Here is a 26,486-nt window from a genome sequence, read left to right on the forward strand (position 1 = left end):
ATGAAAGCTACAAAGAACATATTTGAATTCTCCTTGAAACTGTTACATGTTCTCATGGGGATGACTCATTAGAAGTCCTATGGTTTTTGCTTTCCACAAGGGGAAGGCTTTTTGGCTAAATCAGTGCAGGGTAAGCGGATTACAATGGCAGATTTATTTTGTTCCTCATTGAAGCCTTGGACTTGCCTTAACTTTATCCAAGAAACTGAGAAATAATCTGAATAGAAACCCTGCAGTTTAAGTTAGGCCTAATAGGACAAGGCTTTAAAAACTGTCAAAGGGTTTGATTGATTGGCATCTACTCTGCAGTCCCCAGAGCAAAGTAATAATGCTCTTGTTTTCTTTCTGAGAGGATTTCATGTGCCACTCAGTGTTACAGATTATCTGCTGGAAAAGCCGATATTTCAGTCTAAATTACTACCCATAATGCACTGTTATCTACAGTAAGTGCTTGGAGTGCATCTGCCAGAAGAGTTAGCATTACTCGCATACATACTAGAAAACCACAAGATCATTTTTTAGCACTTTGGTGCCAGAAATCTATCCTTACTGAAATTACTATGGCCCAGTATGTTTCAGCCTATCTCATTTCTCTGCCACCCTGTCCTCAATTAGTCAATCATAATCTGTAATAGCAATAGAAATAACTGTACAATTTGCTTGTTTTTAACATCCCTAATTCCCCAAAATTCCCTATAATGTTTTATTTTCCAATAGAAATGAGCAAGTCACAAAACATAGACCTGCTGTGCTCCTGTGATCTCTTTCTTCAGCAAAACCTGAAAACAAAGTTGCTGACTGATGTTGGGTTTTATTTAGTTTAAATGTCTTTATTGTTTTTTTTATTCAGCATTTAAGTAGGCATGTAGTATGGATGTATGAATCTGAAAGCCTTCACATGAGAGTTGTATATCAATATCCAGCTGAAACTGCCTCACAAGATTGTGCTGATTAAGGAAATCGAAAGTTAATCATTGTGAAATTCATTGGGCATATTTAAATGATAAACCAGTGAGTTTATCTGTGGCCTTCCATCTGCGGTATGAGATTGTAATGTTCTTTAACCAGCTGAATCTGTTGTATCAGCATTGTTGTCTACGAAACAGAAAATAATTTACTTAGTCTACTGTTAACATGTAAATAATATTTATAAAGATCTTTATATATACAGAATGATTTATAAAATGGGTATGTTTGTTATTTTTGCGACTTTACAATTGAAAGAACATCTTGTACCCCTAATGCTTTTATTTATTTAATTAAAGTACAATTTGATCCTAAGCGGACCAATCTATCTTTACATAGGCTACAGAGACTGAGAAAATCTGAAATTTGGGAAATGTTTTGCTGTTGGGAACCTCATATATTCTATTTATCGCTTTTCTTTGAATGAACAACGTATTGAAACTTCACTTATAAAAAGGAAATCTTATTTATTGTTGAAGCCAGTCCTGACATTGTATATAATATTTAGTCTACAGGACCACTGTTGTGTTGGAATCTATTGTTGACAGTCAACTTTTCTTTTTCACTACATGTCTTCATGTTAATAAGTGCAAATATGCCGTAAATTATGACTTTTTGCCCAAAATTATGTATACCCACGTTGATGTTTTTGAAAAACATTTATGGGTTACTTTTTGTCCTATTGTTGCTGCTACGAAGACTCTGTAGTATCGGCAGTAATTGTTTTGTTTTTCTTGTTTCAGATGACCACAATTAGACACAGGTCATTAGTACTGTTTACAGAGTAGAACTAGTCCCTAAGCATGGTATTGATATGTGTTGCTGTTTTTCTTGTAAAGATAAGGAAGTCTGGAATGTGGATGCTTGTTGGAGACGGCACTTAGAGGATTCTATTGTAGAGAATATCTGAAGTAGAAAAAACTGTTTTTAAATGGATTGTGAACTTTCGTTTATGGTAAATTTAGGGTATCGAGTAGAATGGCACCTCTGTGTGGAGACCTACATAGGTGTTTAGGCAATTATGAAAAAATCAGGGCATTATTATTTTGTATTTTATCATGTACTGCTCTCTTGGCCTTATACCCACAAATCTGTCCCTATAGAACAACCCAGCTGCTGGCTGGAAGGAATTCAAGTAGATGGTGCTATAAAGGAAATTTTCACGCAATTTCTAAGCAGCTTTCTCAGTAATGTGTAGCATATAGTATTACCTATAATATGAAATTAAAATAAACAGTGCTTAATGTGTTAATAAGTAGACTAAAGGCGTAGCGCAAGAGTGAATATCTTGCTTAAGGGCCTATGAACTACAACAAATCAAAACATTAAATAGCTAAATAATGCTCATGAATTTTGCTAGTGGTGCTGCCTTTGGGGACTGGGTGAGGGAGTAATGACCAAGTCATAAATCACAGGGTCTGCTAGACAAAAAAATTAAATTAATTGGAACAAAGGAATCAATTGGTTTACCCAGACAGTCTTCTTCATGTCTTAAAAACAGGTGATCATGCTGAATTTTTATTCATTCATAAACACACATATACATATGGGAATACTTTAAAGTGCATATTAAACTTGTTTACCTGCAAAGCAAAAGTCCCTTCTCCACCAACCAGCAGAACACTTTATATTTCCATCATTCTTACACCATTAGTCCCTGACTATTTAGATTCTCCTGAATGTAATCAGTCATGCATTTATATTGTATAAGCTTTTTGTTTTAGCTTATTTAATTCCAAAAGTGTGTGGTTGTGTTTCAAAATATATTTTTGAAAGTATTATTGTCCAGTATTACTTATGGTACAAACTGTGTAGCCAAGCCACTGGAATCTGAGCAGTTGTAGTTAGTCATTTTGTCAAGTGGTCTTGTTATAGTTCAAATAAATGAAAACAAATCCTGTACCATGGAGAATATTCACTGATAATAATGACCTCTTCACATGACCAGTATGACATTTATATACAAAGGGGGTTTAGCTTTTGCCCCTGGGGGATTACACTACTTATTCCATTAAGTGTTCTTTGAGAGACCGTTGGCCGGCTATATAAACACTACTAGTAAAGTAAAGAGGGTTTTTGTTTTTTTGTGAGTATGTTTCTAAAGAAAAGATATAAAATGTATAGTAATTCAAATATATTTACACACTCATGTTCTTTAATTGCAGCCACAACCTATCTTTTTCAGGTATTTAAATATTTCTTTCATGGAGAACTCTGCTCCCTCATAATGTGTGTGCAGCCAGCTTTTCCTGTGTCAAAGGTCTGTAGTCTTAGTCTACTTTATCTTAGATATATATATATATATAATGGGAACAAGCGCTCAAATCCAGAAGTAAAAACACACACCCTATCACAAGCAGCACATAGAGAGACTCTGTCCCAAGAACCCAATATTAATCCTGTATTAAAATCCTATAGCGCCCAGTGATAGAACATATAACTCCACATATACAAACTGCATATCAATTAACATATGTCAATGAAAACGTGCACTGGGTGTACCTTGATTACACCCATGCACTTGCTAACATGCAGCAAATACCTCTTTGGGGTGATCTAGTACATTGTTTGAATTAAATGTGGAATAAAAGCTGAAAGAAGCATGAACCAGATAATAAATGGTACCGTTATAGACTAAAGTCTAGAAGACAGTGTTATGCCACACAATAAATCAGTCTTCCAAGTTCCGTGAAGCTGTATCATCCGGTTGGGCGAGCTGTGTTCCTGGATAGAAATTCAACCTCCCGGTGGTGAGCGCTGCTGGTGGTCTCAGTGTCCAATCCAAGGATCGTGAGTAATGCTGGGTAATGTAGTTCGTATATGGTAATAGATCCTCCAGCGTTGGACACTGTATAATCACAACCACCGACAGTGCTTTTACATGAACCCAGTTTTTCTTCTATGTCCTCTATATCCATGTACTTTTCATCCGTAAGAAATTCCTGCCAGCATCAAGGCTTCTCCCGTGATTTATTGTGTGGCATAACACTGTCTTCTAGACTTTAGTCTATAACGGAACCATTTATTATCTGGTTCATGCTTCTTTCAGCTTTTATTCCACATTTAATTCAAACAATGTACTAGATCACCCCAAAGAGGTATTTGCTGCATGTTAGCAAGTGCATGGGTCTAACCAAGGTCCACCCAGTGCACGTTTTCATTGACAAATGTTAATTGATATGCAGTTTGTATATGTGAAGTTATATGTTCTATCACTGAGCGCTATAGGATTTAAATAGTTTATCTTAGATGCTTAAAATTACACAAACACTGGTTGTACATCATTGCTATTGCAAATGGAATTCCATACATTGTGTGATGTTGTATAATATGTAGGAGATGGTTGCAACTGTGGTATTATCATGGATAGTTAGAAGGCTTTCTAATTTGGAAGCACTGAGCAATGACAACACTACACAACATGTTTGTGACTGCTATCAAAATTGAATGTAATCTCTCCCTGTGTCAGTGTGTGTCTATATTAGGGAATTTAGACTGTAAGCTCCAATGGGGCAGGGACTGATGTGAATGAGTTCTCTGTACAGCGCTGCGGAATTAGTGGCGCTATATAAATGATGATGATGATGTGAGAAGTCATGATTAGAAACACTTCTACTAAGCAGGCCAAGCAGATGATTTCACATAGCTGGGGGATCTCTGCTCAAATGTTGTACTGGGACCCAGAGACCTTTAGCTACTTTATTGGGGGGTGATCTGTAAGGCTGGGTACACACTACAAAAAAACTTCTCCCGATCAGCATGCTGATTGATTCATGTGTACACACTATCCACATATTACAAGATTTACCTTCAGATCTGTGCTCTTCATCTGTCATAACCATCGGCTGAAAAGATCCTGACTCTGTAAACTCTATGGAGATCTTCCTACACTTTTGGTTGTGAGTGCATGCACCCTTCAAAATTATGCTTGACATCGTTAATAGAGATTTTTTGGTTATAAAAATCAAATCAAACGATACAATTTGCTTTGGTACAATAAAACATGATTGTGGGAACGTACACACTAATGCATGCTAACAGTCGTTTATCGTGTGATTAGCCCGATAATCTGTTGAGAAACCTATAGTGTTTACCCAGCTTTATTCAGAGAGCTTTTACATCAACCTGCATTTTCCTTCTAAGAGACCAATGCTCCAATAAGCAGCCCAATGTTATCACTGTTATTTTCCCCATGGCACAATGGTGGCATAGTTTCTCTTTTCCTGAACTATTACCATCTATTCAAACTTCACAATGCAGTATTCTCTTTGTGTGGGACAAATAAAGCTTCTTTTCTTTCAACACAATGTTTCCCTTGCTCTGAATTCCACCTAAAGACCTAATGGAGAATGATCATTTTTAGTAAATGCAATTGCAGCTCTTTAAAGAATTGCTTATTAGGAGCCTTCATGATTCAGCGAGGTCTCAGCTGGCTGCCAGCAGAGGTTTAGGAATGTGTTCTCTGGGGCTTGGTAGAAAAAGATGAAAAGGAACTAGAACTGGCAAAAAAGCAAATAAATGCTTTGACTTTAACTAAAACATCATAATTTATGAGACTGCTTTCACACTCTCCAGCACAGCGTGAATAGATAACAGCTTTAGCACAGAATATTTGCTGCTTTTCAACATGACCTTTTTATACTGAGCTCCAAATGTCTTTCTTTTCCAACATGAAAATGAATGTTTCATAGCTAGAGTAGGATAAGTGTTCCGATTTTAGTTGTTTTTTTTATTTTTTTTTTTTAAAGCACAGAATTGGTGGGGTAGATAATTTAGCAGGAGGTGTTTAAAAGACATTGCTTCTGCTCTGCAGAGTTTAATAAACACTGACTGCTTTTAGCATATGGAGTCTATGTACAAGCTTTAGCAAGGAGTATAAACTAATATAGCTAAATAATAAAGCTTGTAGTAAAATTGACTTTTAGTTCATTGAGCATATATAATTTATGTATTTCCAAAGAATTACATTTTTAAGGTATTTTGACAAAAGCGATCCTGCCTCTTCGGCCAAACTGATAAGTGTCATTCACTCAGCTTTTGATCTCATATTACAAATTGTATTTACAAAAATGACCAGTAATGATCGTATTTATTTGATCAGATCATTATCTTGCATTGGTTTCAGGGCCGTATACACAGAGATGTTGCAGTGTGTGTGGCCAACATTAGAAACCACTCAGATGGAACTCTGTGTTTTTTAAAGAATTTCCTGCAAGATTGTTTGAGGAGTGAATAGAAAAGTGACATATAATAGCTTAATACTCTGTCAAAGGAGTGGGAAAAAAAGCTGCTCAGTGGTTTTCAACCATCAAAACAGACATCAGCAAACTACTTTACTTAGAATTCAAATGACTCTGATTCTTAAAAGCGGTTTCTTGCCAGAACTGTCCAGCTTTCAAACAATTTAAAGTACTGAAAAGTCAGTTATCAAGTGGATTAATACACTATATCAGTCAATTATTATTATTAAAAAAAAAAAAATAGCCACTAAATATTAAAAGTAGGTTCTAGAGAATGTATGGAAATATTATGTCATAGGGTCGCTAAATACACAAGGCTAACAATGTGTTTCTGTGGTATTCATTTGAATGTCCTCATGATTATATCATCTTTTTTTTTGGTCTACAATAGGCTGGGAAGGAAGATTAGTTCTACTGCCTGAGCATTTCTCCTTTTACATGCTGGGCCTCCACTTCCTCGTACTGAGGAGTACTAGATTAATGTGTACATGTTTATGGAGCTTTATGTCCTAGCCCCTCCACTTGCATCTCTCGCATACATGCATTAATAACACACCACCTCCATCTTATGATACCTTCCATGTCTGTCATCCAGTGGCTCTTTTCTTTACTCTTACATCCACCTACACAAAATGTAACACAGATTTATAACATTATTAGGTCATTGTAGGCATTTGGAAACTTTTATTCCAAAAATCGGTAACACTTCCCGGAACAGAATAAAGTTATATCCTTACTGTAAACTTTGAGTGATCCTTCTAAGCATTTACAATAATGGTTCATAGAGTAAACCTGTCATAAATCATCATCATCTATTTATATAGCGCCTCTAGTTTGGCAGTGCTGTACAGAGAACTCACTAACATCAGTCCCTGCCCCATTGGAGCTTACAGTCTAAATTCTCTAACACACACACATACAGAGAGAGAAACTATGGTCAATTTAATAGCAGCCAATTAACTTACTAGTATGTTTTTGGAGTGTGGGTGGAAACCCATGTAAACTCGGGGAGAACATAAAAACTCAACATGCATAAGGCCATGGACGGGAATTGAACGCATGACCCCAGTGCCGTGAGGCAGAAGTGCTAATGTCTAAGCTATCGTGCTGCCCGGTGCTTAGGGTGGATTGGCATTATTTATGCCAATCCACCCTAACTCATGGTATTCTTGAATGTTTTGCATAGCAGAAGTCATTGCAGCATAGTTATAATACTTTTTGAAGCTTTAAATCACCAATAAGTAGATCTAACAAATTTGTATAGGCACTACTCCACGTAGAATACAAAATAAATTAATGGATCTGATAGTTTTTGTGTTATGCTTTTTTGTTTTGCTTTGTATTTTATCGCCAGATTTATAGATTAAGGAGGCTAGTTGACTGCCAATTATTTAGTACAGTAAAACTAATGAGTGTATCCATTTATTATTAATTATTGCAAAAACATGAGCCACAGTAATATGAGAAACTCAATTATCTAATTCTCTAAGCTATAATTTGTGTAGTTTTGAGTTTGATTACTTAAGTTATCTTTCAATTTATAGGAGTTTTTCCATACATGTGAAATGGAAAATCAATTTCCCTTTGACTTTGTTTTTTCTTCCATGTTTCTTTTATAAGAAGGATGTTGTGTGATAGAGGAATATCTGGCCATAAAGATCCTGTAATTAATGCAGAGTACAGGAAACTAGTCTGTCAGATAAGCTGATGGGTCTGCATTTTATTGCTTGTCTTAAAAGACTTGAGGGACCAGGACTCTGGAGAAAACATTGTGTGCTTTTTTTTTTTTTTTTTTTGCTCTGCAGCAGAAATCTCCAAACCATGTGTTTCACAGCACTGCAGCAGGGAAGTAGGCTTCTTGCTAGAATGGATACTGCTTTGTTCTTTCTAGAATTTCATCATTACGTCATCGTTTAAGTATTGAGCATCTGCTGATATGTGCGTACATTTGCGTAGATGGGTATTGCATTTGTAATGCATTCCTCCGTAACATTGACTTTCATCGTTAATTTGAGCGATTATTGGACAAAAGGTAGTTATTGGTGTACAAATTACAGGCAAGCAGTATTGCTGACCTGACGGAGATAGAGGATCTCTCGAAAGCTTGTCTTGAAAAATAAATTTTTAGTGCAAGTGAAAAAATAAATAAAATATCACCAAATGCTAAAGCACTCTACTGTGTAAAGAGATAATTAGACAAACCACTTTAACCGTTTCAGTACCGGGACTGTCTTTCAAGTTGCTTTACATCAACCTTTTTAGCTACAAATATACAATGTTGCTGTTTAAATGCATTCAATTTGTTCCTTTTGGTGTCTTTTTCTTGGCTACATTTTAGCAATTACTTTGATGACCGTATCAAAACCAGCATATTATGCTTTATCCATAATTTCCATTAAAAGTATGTTTTATTAATTTAGACAGACTGCAGTCTTCCCTTAGTTCATTTAATATTGAGCAAGATGTATAGTGCACTGTGTTTTAGCCACCAGGCCACATTCCCTATTGACACAATGTAATTCATTACATTTGTGGATGGGGATACTGTTACTATGGAAGCAGGGAAAAAGGAAAGCAGCAAGAGATGCTTTTAGCTGACCAGTCAACTGGATATTGACCAACTGTCTTTTCATGAGGAAGAAATAGATGGTAGTGAATAAGCTTGAGTCTAGTTTTCCAAGAAGCTGAACGATTTTCCCAAATCAATACAGCTCATCAGGCTTCAGAACAAAGGCTGCGGGGGATGCGACAGTGATTGAGGTGGTGATAGGTTCTTTTGTGTTTAAGAGCAGGCAGACCCAGGGGAAAGCTAAGTCTGTGTTATGCTTTTCATTGCCTTCTCTGTGTGTTGCTTTCAGAGGAGGTCTTCAAAGATCTTGTTTTTTTGTTGTAAAGAATGCATAAAGGCTGGGAAGGCTTTTTTTTGTTATTATTATTATTTTTCTCTTTGTATAAAACCAATGCAGTTTTCTGGCTACCTTCTTGTACAGGGATTGAAATAATAAATGACAAGCCTCTAGAAATATCCCTATGCACTTCATTGCCTGCCTTTTTTTGTATGTTATAAATTGGCTATTTACAATAATATAGAGAATTATACAGTTTAGCCTATTCATTGCTTAAGGAGATGTAATTAATAAACGTCGAATAAAGTCTATCCTCTCTAGCCACCTACAGTGCAAATCTATCTAAACCAGCAATTTCTAGCCCTAAGCCCTCTGTGCTTAGTACATTAACACCAGAGCAATGTGTCTCAAAGGTTTATGACTATAGTAGCTGCAGCTCACTAGGGCATAAAGTGTGTCATTATACTTCTCTTTGTCAGCTCTGCCCTATCTCCTGAGCTCCATTGCAGTACATTATTTGTTCAGATAAAGCCCAATGTTCAGGGTGACTAATCGCAGCACTGTGTTCCAGATGGTTTGATTACAGGATGTGGTTAAAATGATTCTTCAAACACTTGGCTCAGCAGTAGGGCTCTTTAAAAAAAAAAAAAAAAGCCTTATTACACTTTCTGGTCACCTGGCACATTTAACATTTTGCTTCACTTGTATGTGGAATTTCAGTTTTGCATCCAGATGTGGCAAATATTGACTTGTAATACACAAATAATGTTAATATAGGTATAAGCTCATATATCTGTATGAATAGTGACTTCTGCTGTCAACGCCTTTATATATTATATATCCTCTTATGTATTATAAGGAATGGTCCCTCCTTCTAAAAAGGTTATTGGAAGTCCCCTCTGAATTTCTGCGTACAGCCTTGTGCCTTTATAAGGTCAGAGAAATCCTTCTGATTTCTAACTTCCACTTATTTATAGTAGGGAGTGCATTATACCATATATAATGGTTGCCATTTATTGGGTCACACTTCACAGCGCACTGTTATTATATTCTAATTCAGATATTTTCTCAGTACTAAAATTGTGATATTTAAAACATAAATCGGAGTTTCTGAGTCTAAAATGTATACAATAATTTAATTGTATTCATTAGTATTAAAAATGTTTAATTGTGCAGCATTTGATACTGCTTGCTATGGTATGGGTTCTGATCTCTGAAACGATAAATCACATCAGCAAAGCATCTTTTTGAAGGAAGAAAAGGTTAATCTGATGTATTTGCCAGCTAGGTTGGTTATTGATCAATACGTTGCACCTCCTCCCACTTTTGCTTGCTTTTTGTTTAAGAACTGGAGGTCCTGAATGTTGTTTATGTGATGGAAATGATTAAAAATGAAATGGCATCACATGCAGTTAAGGAAAAGGAAGAAGATCTGATTTAATTTGTATGTGATTTACTTACATTATCTTTATTGCCAACAACAGATTATCAGTTTGTGATGATGGCTTCTAAAATATCATGTCACTGATAAAATACTTGTGATTTACAAATAAGTGCTATAGGGTTGAAGAATGTAATACATTCTTGTAATTAACAGCATTATTTATGCACATGGTGAATATACTGTTTTCCTCTATGATCTCATTGTCTGCTATCTAAGGGTATGTAGAGCTGAAATATTTCCTGGGTTCTGAAAAGTGCTTCGCTTTCTATTACTGAAATAAAGCAGAAATATTGTTAATTTTTAGAGTTAGCATTTTGTAAAATGTTTAACCAGAAAAGTCAGTCTAGGGAATAGGAGCAATTTGTACAAACAAATATGTTTGGGTTTTTCTAAAAGAGTAACTATGTTGTGAATATATTTAGATTGATATTTGAACAGCACTGTAGGGAATCATATAAATTGCAGGAGTTTCACCTCCCTGCAAAGCTTTGTTAGTGCAAGCATCATTGTGTTTATTTAGCAAGCTATTAGTCTAACAATCAGCATTATTTGGGCTGGTCCTGTGTGACATAGGTATGCTTCCACAGTTTTGCCGTTATTTTTGTTGTAAAACAATTGTCACTCTAGTCCTACAAGGTCTTTAAAACACACGTTTATTCAATGTAAAAAAGCATTTTATATATAAAGGGTATCATAAGTGCTGTATTTGAATGTCTCGTGTCTCCTGCTGTCTCTCGGCCATCTCATCTTGGATGTCTCAACGCTTCCTTAAACTCAATATTTCCAAGACTGAACTTATCGTCTTTCCCCCCTTCCAGGACTCTTCCTCCTCCCCCTCTATATTTCTGTTAATAACACTACCCTCGTTTCTATTCCTCAAGTCCGATGCCTTGGGGTCATCCTTGATTCCTCCCTCTCCTTCAAGCCTCACATTCTGTCCCTCTGAAAACCCTGCTACTTCCACATTCGGAATATGTCCAAGATACGCCCCTTTCTCACCACGGAAGCTACGAAAACCCTTGTTCACTCGCTTGTAATCTCTCGCCTCCCTATATCTCCACTCTCATCTCTACCTACACTCCTAGCCGCCCACTCCGCTCTGCCTGTGACCGCCGCTTCACTACTTCACTGAACACCTCTTCTCACTCCCATCTCCAGGACTTTCACAGGGCTGTGTGTGTATATATTTTTGTTCTTCATTCTTGTTCTTTCTTTATCATGTTGTGTCACGGATCACTGTTTTCTGTATATGTCATGTACGACGCTGCGGACCCTTTGTGGCGCCCTATAAATTAAAGAATAATAATAATAATAAAAAAAGATTATTTATTTTTATATATATATATATATATATATATATATATATATATATATATATATATATATATATATATATATTCTCTATTGATGAAAGTGGCTGTTTGTAACAAAGAAAAGAGCCATTATTACAAGGGTTTGATGACCCTGCAGACCTTCTAGGATTCACAGATACCTCCTTTACCCTATCTTCATCCCTTCAATGGTAGATTGTAAGCATATATTGGCTTGCAAATTTGTGTTAATTAGGAGCTTGTATATTTTAAATGAAAATCTGTATTGTCAAAATATGTCTCGTTACTAGCTGTCAAAAACAATGAATATAGCACTATTTGGCATATGTGAACATTTTCAGATTTTGTCCTTTTTTAGAATCTTGTACATGATAAATATATTTTTTATCTTTAGGTAAAAAGCATAACTTTGTATACTGGGATTATAAGCAATAATATTGTTTTGTATACAAAACCTAAATATCACAGTTGTATATTCTTGTTGTTGTGGCTTCAGCTATAGATCTTAATCCAACAAGTCACAATGAATTGTTTGCAGCAATCATTGACCAATCTCTCATTGGCTTATGTTGAGAATGTTGAAGCCCTCAGGGAAAAGGAAATAATAAAAGCCTTTTACGGAGGATTCAGCTTAAGTATTTCTGCAAGCTTTCTGGTTTTTATTAGTCTTTGAATGGTGTGCTTGTGTCTTTTATGTTTTCTTCTAAGCAGTTTTCATTATACATATGTGCTAGATCAGAGACTTTGTAACACAGAAATCCAGTTTGCTGTATCTATAGTTAAAAATGCATAAATGTATTCCTGTGCTATAAATATGAAGGGAGTCTAGGAATGAGAAGCTGGAAGGTGGTGTGGCCTCCATACTGGCCTGGGAAGCAAATGTTCCAGATCTTTGTCATCACTTAGCTAGGGTGGGATGTTAAAGGAGAAATTTACTGTTTTGGATAAAATAGTTTGTAAACTGCCACCCCTCTTCCTAAGACATACCTTAACAACCGGAATACCTCCTCTGGGGCCCTCATCTTCTGCACTGTAGATTTCCACAAATAAGTTGTGCCCCCACAAAGGAGAGCCTAATTAGGTGTAGGCCACAAACAGAGTATTACCGACCACTTCTGTCCTTGCCTTTATGGCTGCCATCTTCCAGGATTCCAGGGTACTGTTGCATCTGACTACTGAAGCGGTGTGATGATGGGAACAGGATGTGGGGCCAATTTAGGGCTATTTGCACACTACTCCAAATCTGGACCTTCTTTGTGTAGGCTTGGCGCTTAATGAGCCTCTACATGGCTGAGACCCACACATTTATGATGAGGGAGAACAAAAAGGACGAGGGCTTATTTGCTAGTTCTCCACTCAAGGGGTGCAGTTATCTTTTATATATGACTATTTAAAAGGCTTTGCTTATGTTCCCTAATATTAAGGAAACAGTATATATTAAAGTATATTTTACTTTCTGTTCTGTCAGGGATTTGTTTTAACTCTAAATACATATATTTTTTTTAGCATGACAATTGCATGGCATTTTGGTTATTTAGGAAGTGATTATATGTTTCGCATTGAAATACAGTGGACACTAAGGCACACACTAGGTATCTCATGGTTCGATGATGATATAAATAAAATATAAGTATACATTACAACCATTTAAGCGATCAGTGAAGAACTCATGGTATAGACATGCCTTCCAATGTTATGTTTAAGCTGCATGTGCTCAGATGTTGCCAGATAGTTATACACATTTATGTAAAAATCAAAACAAAAACCTTTTACAAAGAATTATTAACAGCAGTGCAAATATTATTTATAAAGTCTAATGCAGGACTGTAGCAATAATATGCAGAAAGTGGATTTTTTTGGCACAATAGACACCTTTTTTATGTATGGGAAAATAATCCCCTAATAACATGCATTAAAAGCATAAAAAATATTTTTTACAAACAAGTATGTATATATTTGTTGCACAGTGATGTCATTTAATCACACACCCACTATGCTGTATCCAGAGAGCAGTTTTGTTTCTGTGTGGGCTAAAATTCATATGGAAAAAAATTAATTCACCTTTGTGTGCTAAAAGCAAGAGATCATGTTTATTGTTCCTATTTATGCTGGCCCTTAGATTTGGCTGTTAAGTGAAAGCAATTATGAATAATAATAGTAACATTAAAAGGTAGTCTCCTACAATAGGATATGGCAAAAACTGTTTCCTGCTGTCAATTCTATCTTGACTGTGCATACATATACACAATTTCCTGTGGGAGGCCACTAAAACCAAAAAAAGGAAGCAAGCCAACCACAGCTATTAAAAACCTATTCATCTGAACCTCTGTATGTGCTCATAAACTGCCAAAAATGCAAAAAAACTCAATAGAATTTCCTTTCCACTTGCAGGTGTCTTGGTTGTGAATGTCACATGGCGGAATAAGACATACGTTGGAACTTTATTGGATTGCACAAAACATGACTGGGCTCCCCCTAGGTAAGCTACTGACTTCCGAAAAAGCATAGAGGTCCAGAAATAAAGTGCTGATCTATATTTAAACATGCTAAAAATGATATTAATTCATATTTTATGATGTGGTTTTATTTCCTGTTAAATCTTATACAGAACAATGGATAAAGTGTTATTAAAATACTGACATTTTTTGCACAGGTTTTGTGATTCACCTACAAGTGACCTTGAAATGCGTGGAGGTCGTGGCAGAGGAAAGAGGGCAAGGTCCACAGCAACAGTTGTTGCTCCAGGCAATGATACAAATTTTACAGAAGCAAGAGGACTTCAAAATAAAAACAGAGGTGGGGCTAATGGGAAAGGGAGACGTGGAAGTATTAATACATGTGGGCGCCGGACACCACCAAACTGTGCCATGGAGGATGTTAAAGCAAGTCCTTCTCCTGCTAGTAAAAGAAAAAATAAGCCTCCAATGGAGCTAGATCTGAATTCCAGTTCAGAGGACAACAAATCAGGGAAAAGGATTCGAACAAACTCTCGAAGCATGCCAACAACACCACAGGGAAAAAATGATATTACTTTTTTGGACCAAGGCTGCTCTTCTCCAGTCTTAATAGACTGTCCACATCCAAATTGCAACAAAAAGTACAAGCACATCAATGGACTACGGTATCACCAGGCACATGCACATTTGGATTCAGAAAACAAACTGGATTTTGAGCAAGACAGCGAGGACAAAGTTTCAGACTGTGAGGAAGCACTAAGCAATGTAGCACTTGAATGCAATGAATTAAGCACAAGTTTGGATCAACTGAAAGCGCCCATGTCTCCGGGTTCACAGAGTGCCCCTGGGACACCAAAGGGGAAAAGAGAGTTGGCAAACAATTGTCCAAATCAAGCTAGCAATTCAAAAACTGGCAAAAATTCTGGAAAAAAGAAAGGTCTAAACGTGGAACTTAATAGCCTTCCTGTGATTTCTAACATGTCGGTTACACTGGACAATTGTGCAGTATTAGATGGCAGTCTAACAGTAGAAATGCCAAAACTGGAAGCTGAAGGAATAATTGACAAGAAAAATGAAAAGGGTAAAAAATCCAACAACTGTAAAGTTGAGAAAAACCTTTCTAAGCTCAAAGCCACTCGGCCAATTGCTCCAGCTCCAGCTCCCACCCCTCCTCAGTTAATAGCTATCCCTAATGCAGCTTTTACAAACACTACAACAGGCACAATATCAGGAATACCCTCTTTAACAACTACTATTGGTCAGTCAACACCAAAGAGCCCCCCATTAAAACCTATTCAACCAAAGCCTACAATTATGGGAGAGCCAAGCACTGTAAATCCGTCTCTCACATCACTCAAAGACAAAAAGAAAAAGGAAAAAAGGAAGCTGAAGGACAAGGAAAGTAAAGATGATGTAAGCCCTAAAGCAGACAAAGTTTGTAAAGTAGAGGATTTAAAAGGATCTGGGAAGGATTTATCTGGGCATTTTTTAAAAGATCATCTTAAGTGTGAATCTCTAACTAACGGACTGACAGAAACTACAGAAAGCAGAATGGCTAGTATCAAAGCCGAGGCAGATAAGGTCTATACATTTACGGACAATGCACCAAGCCCATCTATAGGAAGTGCCTCTAGGGTTGAATGCAGCACTGTGATAAATGGACAATCTTCTATTTCACCATTGCATGTTTTGACACAAAACGGCGGAGACAGTTCTGCTACTAAAACAAACAGTCCAGCATACTCTGATATTTCAGATGCTGCTGATGACGGGGGCTCTGATAGCCGATCAGAGGGCATGAGGTCAAAGGCCAGCTCTCCCTCAGATATTGTATGTAATAAAGACAATATTGTTAAGGGTCACTCTACACCCATTTCACAATCCTCTCAAGTGAAAGAATCTCATTCTCCATATTACCATGGTTATGACCCTTATTATTCACCAACCTATGTGCACCCTGGAAAGCTCAATACTCCTGTAACTGGTAATGTTAATCCCTCACAGGGTGGGAAAAGCAAAAGAGAAGCAGAGGAAGAAGTTGAAAAGAAAGATAAAGGTGAAAGTTTAGATTGCAAAAAGAATGAAGTCAGCTCTAGTAATTTGCCACCTCAACATCAGTCTGTTATCACTCAGCGACATCCTGCACTAGCCCAGTCACTTTACTATGGACAGTATGCATATGGACTCTATATGGACCAAAAGTCTTTAATTGCTTCAAACCCTGCCTACAGACAACAGTATGAGAAGTATTACGAAGACCAGAGAATGGCTGAGCAAAAAATGGCACAAACTGGAAGAGAATGTGAAAGGAAAGCGGACAATTCAACTAAGGAACTAGGGAAAGAAGATGGCAAACTTAAAAATATACCATCTGCTACAATTTCAAAAGCACCTTCAACTCCAGATCCAAGTAAGATGAATTTGAAAATGAGTATTGCCAATAAACCAGAAGAGACTGTGAAAAGCCAGATGTTGCCAAATCATCAGCAAGTTCAGTGTGACAGCTTCAAGGCAAAGCAAATGGAGAACCATCAGCTTATAAAGGAGGCTGTGGAAATGAAATCTGTAATGGACTCAATGAAACAGACTGGAGTGGATCCCACGGCGAGATTTAAACAGGTAAGATTGGAAGGTAACAATTATTTAGCCATTTGTATTCAAAGTAGTGTTAAACTTAAAAATCTTGCTCTATTTTATGTTGATTGATCCTTAGAACAATGATGGATTGTATATGCTGGGCATATTGCGGTTGACTCAATGGCTGACCACAATGTGAACCTTTTTCTCTTTGTCTTATTTTAAAGTGTTTTGAGTTATCAGCAGATAAATAATCCTTGATAAGTCTTTGAGTGACATTAAACAAGTGTTTGTTTTCGTTGGTACTTATTCAATGAGCTATGCCCTCTATAATAATAAAAGAAAAAGAGAAAAGTTTTATATAGTTGGACATTTCATATATTTCCCTATATGCAACGTGTGCCATACACTTTTGGCTACATGCTAATCTACATTGAATACCCAGCCTAATGTAAACATCTCTTTCTTCTTAAGGACTCTGATTCACGATCTTGGCATCATTATATTTACCAGTCAAAGTACCTTGAGCAGCAAAAGTCAGAAGAAATAGATAGAGAGAAAAAAGCAAAAGAGGAAAGCTCAAGGAAAACTCCTAATAAAGAGACTGTATTACCAGTTGCATTATCAGTCACCAAAGAGGAGACCAAAGAGGTCAAGCGCCAAGAATCTCAGTTAGTAGAAGAAAACAAGACTAAAAACGATGACCGGAAAACTCCTGTAAATTGGAAGGATTCAAGAAATGCCAGAGTTGCAGTTTCCTCGCCTATGAGTCAGCATCAATCATATATTCAATATTTGCATGCCTACCCATATACACAGATGTATGACCCAAATCATCCAGCATATCGGGCAGTGTCTCCAGTATTAATGCATAGTTATCCAGGTAAGTCTTTAACTGTTTAATAAAGTGGTGACAGAACTGAATGCCTTTGTGGTGGTGGGAGGGGTTAGGTATTATTTTGTTTTGTTTTTATAGTTTTGTTATCAATTATACTACTTAAAAGAAAAATATCACCTAAAATTATGAGCAATGCATACAATATAAAGCCTATATGGCTAAACATTTGGAGACTATATATAAATGTTATTTATTCAGGTATAAAAACAATTTTCATTATTTTGTTTTAAAATTTCATTTCAACCCGACTGAGTTTTGCTTCTCCCCCAGCCAGAGTTATTTTCTGATATACCATAAGCAGAGTTCCTTACTACAGAAATGTGGTCATAAAATATGTACAAACTTATTAGCATAAAATGTAAATTCTTTGCATATAACATGTTTCAAGTGCAAAAGCAATTTCCTAGATTTTTATTTTTTATTTTCATGGCTATCTTGATCGCTACAGAAGCACAAATGTCTTTCACATCTTATCATGTAGGAAGCTTTTGTCAAATTAAGAAATCATTGTGAAGTGTCGGAGTGGTAAAAGTCAAACTATTTAAATTGATTAGTAAAGATACTGTTGTATAAAAAAAATAATATTTTTTATTTTTTGGGCACAGGAGCTTACCTGTCTCCCGGCTTTCCTCATTACTCTGTTTATGGGAAGGTGTCGGGAAGAGATGAATCAGAGAAAGCCAGCACGAGTCCCAGCATTAACTCAAAATCATCTTCTGAATCTAAAGCACTAGATTTACTGCAGCAGCATGCCAATCAGTACCGCACCAAGTCCCCTGCTGTGAGTTTTTTTTTCTGTTTTGTTGCTCTGTGATGTTGATCAAGTTTGTGTTGTCCCCTTGGCATTGACATATTTTTGTAATTTAATACCAGTTTTCAATGGAATCTTAGTCCATCGCCTTTCCTCTACTGTGAATGTTTTGACTTTTTAGGTCTGCAAAATAACAGTCGACCTTGTATCTTTTTCTTTGGAAAGCATAATAAACACAACAGTTTTCATCATTATTTTCTGTAAGACTTATTTTAAAATTGTTTTATTTTTGCCTTCGATTATAATTTGAAATCGGCATGCGTATATTTCATGGGTGAATCGATTCATCTGATTCTGAAAGTTGTCAGAATTTTCGGAGATTTGCCAAAAGTTCAGCAAATAACATTTTTCACAGCCCCTCTTTCCCGTAAAAGCACCACCTAGGGGGCTGATCACTGCTGCTTTGTAAATGGGATGGCGTTGCCAGAATTTAAAGGTGGTATTTGCCTAATTTTGGGCAAATTTGGAGAGATTCATGAATTAAATATTTTGTTGAGTAAATATGAAATTTGGCCAGGCATTGTGTTTTCCACTCAAGATATCGAAAGGATACAGTTGATACTAAGTATCAGCTGAACAAAGTAGTATGTGAGGCACTCCTGTCCATGAAAGTCATGAATGTAAAATCAACTTTATTAGTAACAATTATTAAAAAGAGAATTGGATAAATAACCAGATATCTTGTGAGTCTGCGAATTTTAAAATATAGAGGTGAAAAGATTGAAATAAAGTGTAAGAGAATTAAAAATGACCCATAGGGAAAGCCGGCTATCCTTATTATATATCAGATTCGTATTTTAGTTTCATACATAAGGATTAATCTAATCTCCAATTGGATTCTTTATTTATATATAGGACCACTGTAGATTAATATGTTGTGTCTAATCACGGTATTGGTTCATAGCAGATACAGCTACCTTGGTAGCTATCATAGGGTTATTATTAGCCCCATATATATTGGGATGCTGTTATATATATATATATATATATATATATATATATATATATACATATACATATATAATATAGGACACTCTCATATAATATTGAGATATCCTATATTCTATAGGAAGAGATTCATGGGTTTATGGCAAATTGATAGTGGCAGAAATTTATATCTGTCACTTTATGAGGACACTATATCCCCAACCAATGGCAATAAGTGTAAGTAATACTTCCACACATAATTATACAGCCATAATTATTAACCTTATATGGGTAAGGATGTGATTATGTATATCTATATGACATTTTCATGTATTTATTTCTACATCCTTTACCCAGAGGAAGAGATTGTTTTAGGCTTGTTTGAAAATAGATAGTGGTAATAATAGAGGCTTTTATTGATCGTGATAATTTCACAAGGGCACTATATACATGAAGAGTGCCTATAGGTATAATTGGAAAGTATCCACAAGTGAAAGAGAGTCTCTCTACTGATTGACCCAGCCGTGAGATATACACACAGATAGGACAAAATGAGTTACCCACTAGAAATATCAGGACTGCCCGAGAATGCACATATTATCCCAATCTATAAGAAACTTTCAGATGGATTCCCGCATAGCGGTTAAAGCTGCCTGCTATTATAATTCAAAATGTGAACCTTGATTATACAACTATCTCAATACAATCGCGCATTTTCGTGTTCTAGTTTGGTGCATGGTGCGATGACGACCGAGTCTATGATGATGAGATCACATCATCAAGCCCCGCCTCTGCCCACTTCAGTAGTGAATTGGGAGGGAGGCCTGATCTCCTGGGAGAGTAGACAAATATGAACTATACATGTAATAAATTCTATCCCATGGTCATTCTATGAGTGTTTGTAATTGACTAGGTCACCACCCTAACTCAGCTGACCACTCAGTCTTAATATTGACTGTGTAAAATATATTTCTGTGTATTGTCTTTTGTGCCCGAGGTAAGATCCTTTATTGACAATAACGAACAGCTTTAGACTTCATATAAGGGCTACATCTTAAGGTTGTTCTGTCAGAATACCGAATTGTATGTTTATATAGTTATTGTGTTGGTTTCACAGCTGGCAGAAAAAGCTTCATCTGAACGTGAGCGAGAAACTGAAAGAGAGAGAGATCGTCACTCCCCTTTTAGCCAGCGGCATCTTCATACGCATCACCACACACATGTTGGGATGGGATATCCTCTGATACCTGGACAGTATGACCCATTTCAAGGTTAGTATCATCTATCTACTAAATATGTGTTCATTCACAGATCATTGCCTTTAGTTAATGGTTGGTTAACTCTTTTTAGCAGTTCTGTTTTGCAATTATTTCTGCTTAGTGCTGTATTTGACCAGAAATCACTGAGTATTAGATACTGAAGTCCCTTTAGAATGCAACAAGCTGATATTTGCTGCATTCTAAAAGGTTATTGCTTTCTTATTGCTTATTCACAAAACAAAGCAAGCACATACAAAGTGTAATCATTTGTATGCATGTCAGCAATAGTGCAGGAAGCAGAGTAAATTGCCAGTTTAATGACTTGGAGACATCCAGCAGCATCTGTATCACATTATCATGGGTGTTTGATATTTATTGTTTTAAAATATAATTTAGCTCTGTCTTTCTTTGTTCACATAGAAGCCTGGGTGGCACATGCTAACTAGTAGAGTAAATTAAAATATGCATCACTATCACACTATAGACTTTTAAAGAGTGCATATTTTTATACGTTCCAGGGCGTATTGAATCATTCACTTGAGTTCTTGCTCCATTGGAGCTTGCACTCTAAGGCCGGGTACGCACTACAGAAATTTTCTCCCGTTGACATATCAGTATCTATTTTACAAACGACCAAAAAAAAAGTCCCGATCTGCATGCCAATTTATGTGTACACACTATACATGTTTTAAAATATTTACCCTCAGATCTGTGCTCTTCATCGGTCATAGCCATTTGCTGTAAACTCTATGGAGATCCTGATCGTGAGTACAGACATGCTGCAGAATTAGAAGGACATCGTTCCATCGTTGAAAGAGATTTTTAGTCCAGTTTAAAACTCTCCTTGAACGATATGATGGGCTTTGGAACGATGATCGTTCATTGTTGCAGTGTACATACTAATGTGATATTGGCCAACCAGGTGTTTATCCTATGATTGACCTAATAATCGGCTGAAAACACTGTAGTGTATACCCAGCTTAAATCCCTTACTACACACAGTAGGGTCAATTTTGTCAGAAGCCAAATAACCTATCAGCATGATTTTGGACTGTGGGAAGAAAGTGGAGCACCCGGAGGAAACCCACACTAGCAAGCTCCACACCGATAGTACTGTGGTCAGAATCAAACTCATGACTCCAGTGCTGTGAGGCAGCAATGCTAACAATTGTGCCACCATTGCCACCCAACTTTGAATTATAATATAAATTTAAGGAAGCATGCAGCAAGACATGTATGTTCAAATGTATCCTAACATATTGAATATGTCCATGTTATGCTTCTAATAAGAAATAGTGCAAACATAAGAAAAAATTAAACTATGGAAGTATTCATCAACAATCAAAATTCAGATTAAAAACTATATAATAACTACATTATGAAGAACACAAAACTACACTTCACTCTTTTTTTATTTCAGTAAGTAATAACTAAAAGTAAATCTCACAACCACCCAAAAAATAGTTGTACAGTGATTCTGTGAATTGTCTCCATAGTCCACCAGCCTCCAAAAATACTTTTTTGGATGGTGTGACTATCTTATTTGTAAATAAGGGAACAGAGTTTGTGATGCATGTGCACTGCATTCAAGTGAATGTACTCACACGGGGCTTTTCCTCTAGGGTTGACCTCTGCTACCCTTGTTGCCACTCAGCAGGTGGCTGCTCAGGCATCTGCATCCGGTATGTTTCCTACACAAAGAAGGTAAATAGAGTGTATCTTAGTAAATGGCACTGTGTTTCTTTCTCTGTCTCTTTCTCTTTTTCTGTCTCTCTCTCGCTATCTCTTTCACACATTTATGAGTGAGTGGTGGAACTTTTCAGTATTGGTTAATTGGCGAGCCATAAAAAAATGTCTTCAGTGCAACTGCTTGTCCTCTGCATTTTTTTTTTAATGTCAACTGTAGACATCCAGTCACAGAGGAGATGCAAATGAGCACCATTGATTAGAGTATTTTTTTTCTTTTCTAAGATCTCCCTTTTTGGAATACCAATGTAAGCTTTTATTCAGCAGCAGTAAGCTTTGTTAAGCAAAACGTAAGCAGTGAATCCTGTCAAGGACATCCTTTTATGCTACTGTACAGCTACTTGTAAACCTTATAGGATTTTTATTTCTTTTGAAATAAAAAATAAAAATTCTGCAGTAGTAATTTAAGATACTGTTAAAAGAAATGCTTAAAAGTTCCCTATATGTAATTTGTGAACATTTGATAGAACACAAATGTACAAGATGACAGTTGTTTGTGTAGTACAATGTAAACTGGGTTAATCATACCTGCAATAATGAGAATGGTCCAGGCAGAGTAGTTTGAGTATCGTACAAAAACCAGTATTGAACTTTACAATGGGACTCCCCAACATAAAGTGGAATTGGGCATTCAAGAACAATAATGGTTTGCAGGGTTTGTCCACTTTCATACCAGCCCCCCCCCCCCTTCCCATTGATGCCATTTGGTGCAGTTCTATACAAGGGCTTAGTGTCTATGCATCTGACAGTATGTAGAGGGGAGAGATGTCACTAATGGGGTGTCTTAGATTTAAAAGGCCATCACTGAAGGTGTAATTTGATTGTCGTTCCTAATAGTAAAGGATGTGGACAGTCCAGTTAGGTTCTGCATATACCGCATACCTCCATCCTAGCTGTTTAAACAGCTAAGATGGGTTCATTGCACTAGTATGAATGGTTCTTTCTTCTCCATGCTGATGGATGTGGCAGAAACAGGACCTCAATACAAGTAACAGAGGTCCCATAAGAGACACAACTGAATGGGGCTAGATGGAGTGAGCCAGTTAAAGAAGGGGAATCATCAGTCTTTGCCCTGCAGGGTACAAATACATCATAACCACATAATAACTACATAAAGTGCTTATAGTGCTGTTACACACTTGTGTAAAATTTTATGTGAATCCATATAGACTAATCAAAAAACAATAAATAAGGACAAAGATATATGCCAAATAAGTTCACACTTTTAGGGTATTGACAAATACTATAGTCCTAAATAACAGTGAAAAAAACCCTTGATGACTTAATAAAACATCACTGAATTTGTCTTCCGAAATGACAAATTTATTTAAATTATACCTTAGATCATTGTTGAACTAGTTCAAACTCCCTTGCACTGTTTGATTCCATATGGTCTTAGAACTTTGTCACTTGGATTTACAAGTACTGACAGATTGAACCACACACATTGTATCTATGATGGGAACTGTTCCAACCATGGAACTCTATCTGCCTGTAGTTATGACTGGGTAAAGAGTGCCCGGAGACTGAGGGAATGTGTTTTTCAACCTTCAAATGCTTTCTCTGTAATTAGACACAAGTTATGTGCCGTTGATATAAATATATAGGTCCCCACGTATTCAGTTGCATATTTTATGTACTGTGCGTTACAAATGTGTGCGAAATCTAGGAGACTAACATAACTAATGTTACTTTTTTTTTCTTTCTATTTTAGGGAATGAATATATTGAAAATGTACATTAAATCATGTGACTGGATCACATGGGAGTCATTTATTACAGACATCAGTTCCATGGTGTTTATCTAAGAATGCCTAAGTGGCAGGCAAAAAAAAGTCATTTAATTGTTTGTTTGTTTTTCTTTTTGTAAATTCCAGATTTTTTGTTTTATAACAGAGTAACATGTTTCTGTAATTAGATGTATGTGTGCAAGTACAGTGTCTGTGTGATATATATATATATATATATATATATATATATATATATATATACATATACATACACGCTGTACACGACTTTATGTTTGTATATTGACATGCACACAAAAATATATATACATATATATATATTTAAATATATATATTCTTTACTTTTTTTTGTATTTGTAACCAGGCTCGCACACTTGTAGGGTCTGCTGCTAAAACTGCACCTCACCCATTTAAAGTGTATTTGTCATGTTGGATAGTGTTTACTACAAATTGCTGTTGAATTTTTCCCTATACTGTAAATAATGTTATGTATCCATGTGCCTGAAATTTGCAGAAACTAATCATATTTGCCATAGGCTATAAGAGGCAGGCTGTAATGACGACACTTTGGTACAATGTAGATGTCTATTTGGTGGCTCCCTTTTAAGATGCATCAGTGTAAAATGTTACTGTAATAAATGTTTTATTGTAATTGTGTATTGTGATAATATACATACGGAAAGGCATAGGGTTGCCAGTACCACAGTAAAAAGTAAATAAATAAAATTAAACTGTACATAGTGTATAAACGTAAAAATAAGTAAATAATGAACATCTGTGAATAATAAAATATGTCTTTTAATCTTGAATGACAAATAACCCGAAAACCTGCATACCACAAGACATCTGTGATTGTTCTATTACTTGAATAGTCCTGCAGTCTTTTTTAATGTTTACAATTATCCGGTTTTAGAAAAGAGAATATAATGCCATTGCCTGGTTACTTGTTTTATGCTGTAATCTAGTTTATTTTATGTAAAATGTATATTGAATGCTTTCTTTTTATACCTGCCTTAAATAATTTGGCAATCAGAATAAAAGAAGTTGTTTTTGTATGGTCTTGTCCATTGTGGTTTTGTTACTTTAATTGTTGCTAGTCTTTGATTTTCTGTGCTAGTAAATATTTATGCAGTATGACATATTGATGTACACATCTGCATGTTTTTTCAAGCAAAGGGGACCACATTAGTCCCGGAGACTTAGCATACATAATTATTGTCTGTTTGCCATAGGAATATTCGCCAAGGGCAGCCCTCAGGTTGTGGGTAAAATATTTCTGGAATAAGAATGCAAACTTTACCCTTTCATCTGTCTAAATACTCATTGCAGCTCATCATCATCATCATCACCGTTTTTTTATATAGCACCACAGGTTCCACAGCGTTGTACAGAGAGCTCATTCACATCAGTCCCTGCCCCATTGGAGCTTAGTCTAAATTCCCTAACACACACACACACACACACACACACACACACAAACAGAGAGAGGGAGAGAGAGACTAGGGTCAATTTTGATACCTACTAGTATTTTTTTGGAGCTCACCTCCTCAGTGACTTATCTGTAAGTTGACCACATGGAAGAATATTCACACAAATGTTAAAGAACCTAGATTTCATGTTTGTACACTTGGGTTCAATAGCCTCAAAATTTTACCAACAGAAACTTCCTGCTCTCATTCCTCACTTTTTTAAAATTGTTATTATTATTATTTCCCTCGCTTCTCAACTTCATGGCAGTTACCCTGCATGGTCTTTTGCAAGTATTCACAACTTCTAATGATAAATATATCCACATTTCCTACTGCTCTATTATAAATACTTAACCAGTATAGGATAACTAAACCCAAAAACTGAAGGTTTCCTATGTGAAGAAAAGTTACTGTTCAGTCTTACCCTGATAATCTCCTGCAGTTCTGTTAATAATATCACTTTCATACTGCCGCACTGGCAATATCCCGGGTTGTTAACCCGGGATATTGCCGGGGCACAGGGCAGTATAGATAAGAAGATTCCCGGGTCGGGCGGGTTCATACTGCACCTGCCTGACCCGGGTTTTAGAAAAAAAAAAGTGTAAAAAAAGATTTTAATTAAAAAAAAATACATAACAAATGTTTACTTAACTTATTTTCAGCCAGCGGTGTCTCCGGTGCGTTGCCGGCTGTCAGGGGGACCTCTGGGTACTAAAATGACGTCATTTCTAGTCCATTAGAAATGACGTCATTTTAGTACCCAGAGGTC

General features: G+C 36.3%; 1 protein-coding gene across 3 annotated transcripts in view; it reads left to right on the forward strand.

Moving 5' to 3' along the window:
• Nucleotides 1-25,303, forward strand: part of ZNF608 (zinc finger protein 608) — a 75,369-nt gene extending 50,066 nt beyond the window's left edge. The window contains exons 5-11 of one of the 3 annotated variants that reach the window (XM_075178988.1): nucleotides 14,219-14,306; nucleotides 14,481-16,902; nucleotides 17,335-17,743; nucleotides 18,364-18,539; nucleotides 20,614-20,767; nucleotides 22,378-22,459; nucleotides 24,216-25,303. In XM_075178988.1, coding sequence (XP_075035089.1) covers nucleotides 14,219-14,306; nucleotides 14,481-16,902; nucleotides 17,335-17,743; nucleotides 18,364-18,539; nucleotides 20,614-20,767; nucleotides 22,378-22,459; nucleotides 24,216-24,222 — 3,338 coding nt within the window. In that variant the 3' untranslated portion in view covers nucleotides 24,223-25,303. Of the gene's footprint in view, nucleotides 1-14,218; nucleotides 14,307-14,480; nucleotides 16,903-17,334; nucleotides 17,744-18,363; nucleotides 18,540-20,613; nucleotides 20,768-22,377; nucleotides 22,464-24,215 lie in introns of those variants that run through there. The other 2 variants (XM_075179006.1, XM_075178997.1) reach the window with 2 other exon arrangements.
• Nucleotides 25,304-26,486: the final 1,183 nt, after the last annotated feature.

The sequence above is a fragment of the Mixophyes fleayi genome, chromosome 1 (assembly GCF_038048845.1).
Source record: "Mixophyes fleayi isolate aMixFle1 chromosome 1, aMixFle1.hap1, whole genome shotgun sequence".
Lineage (NCBI taxonomy): Eukaryota > Metazoa > Chordata > Amphibia > Anura > Limnodynastidae > Mixophyes > Mixophyes fleayi.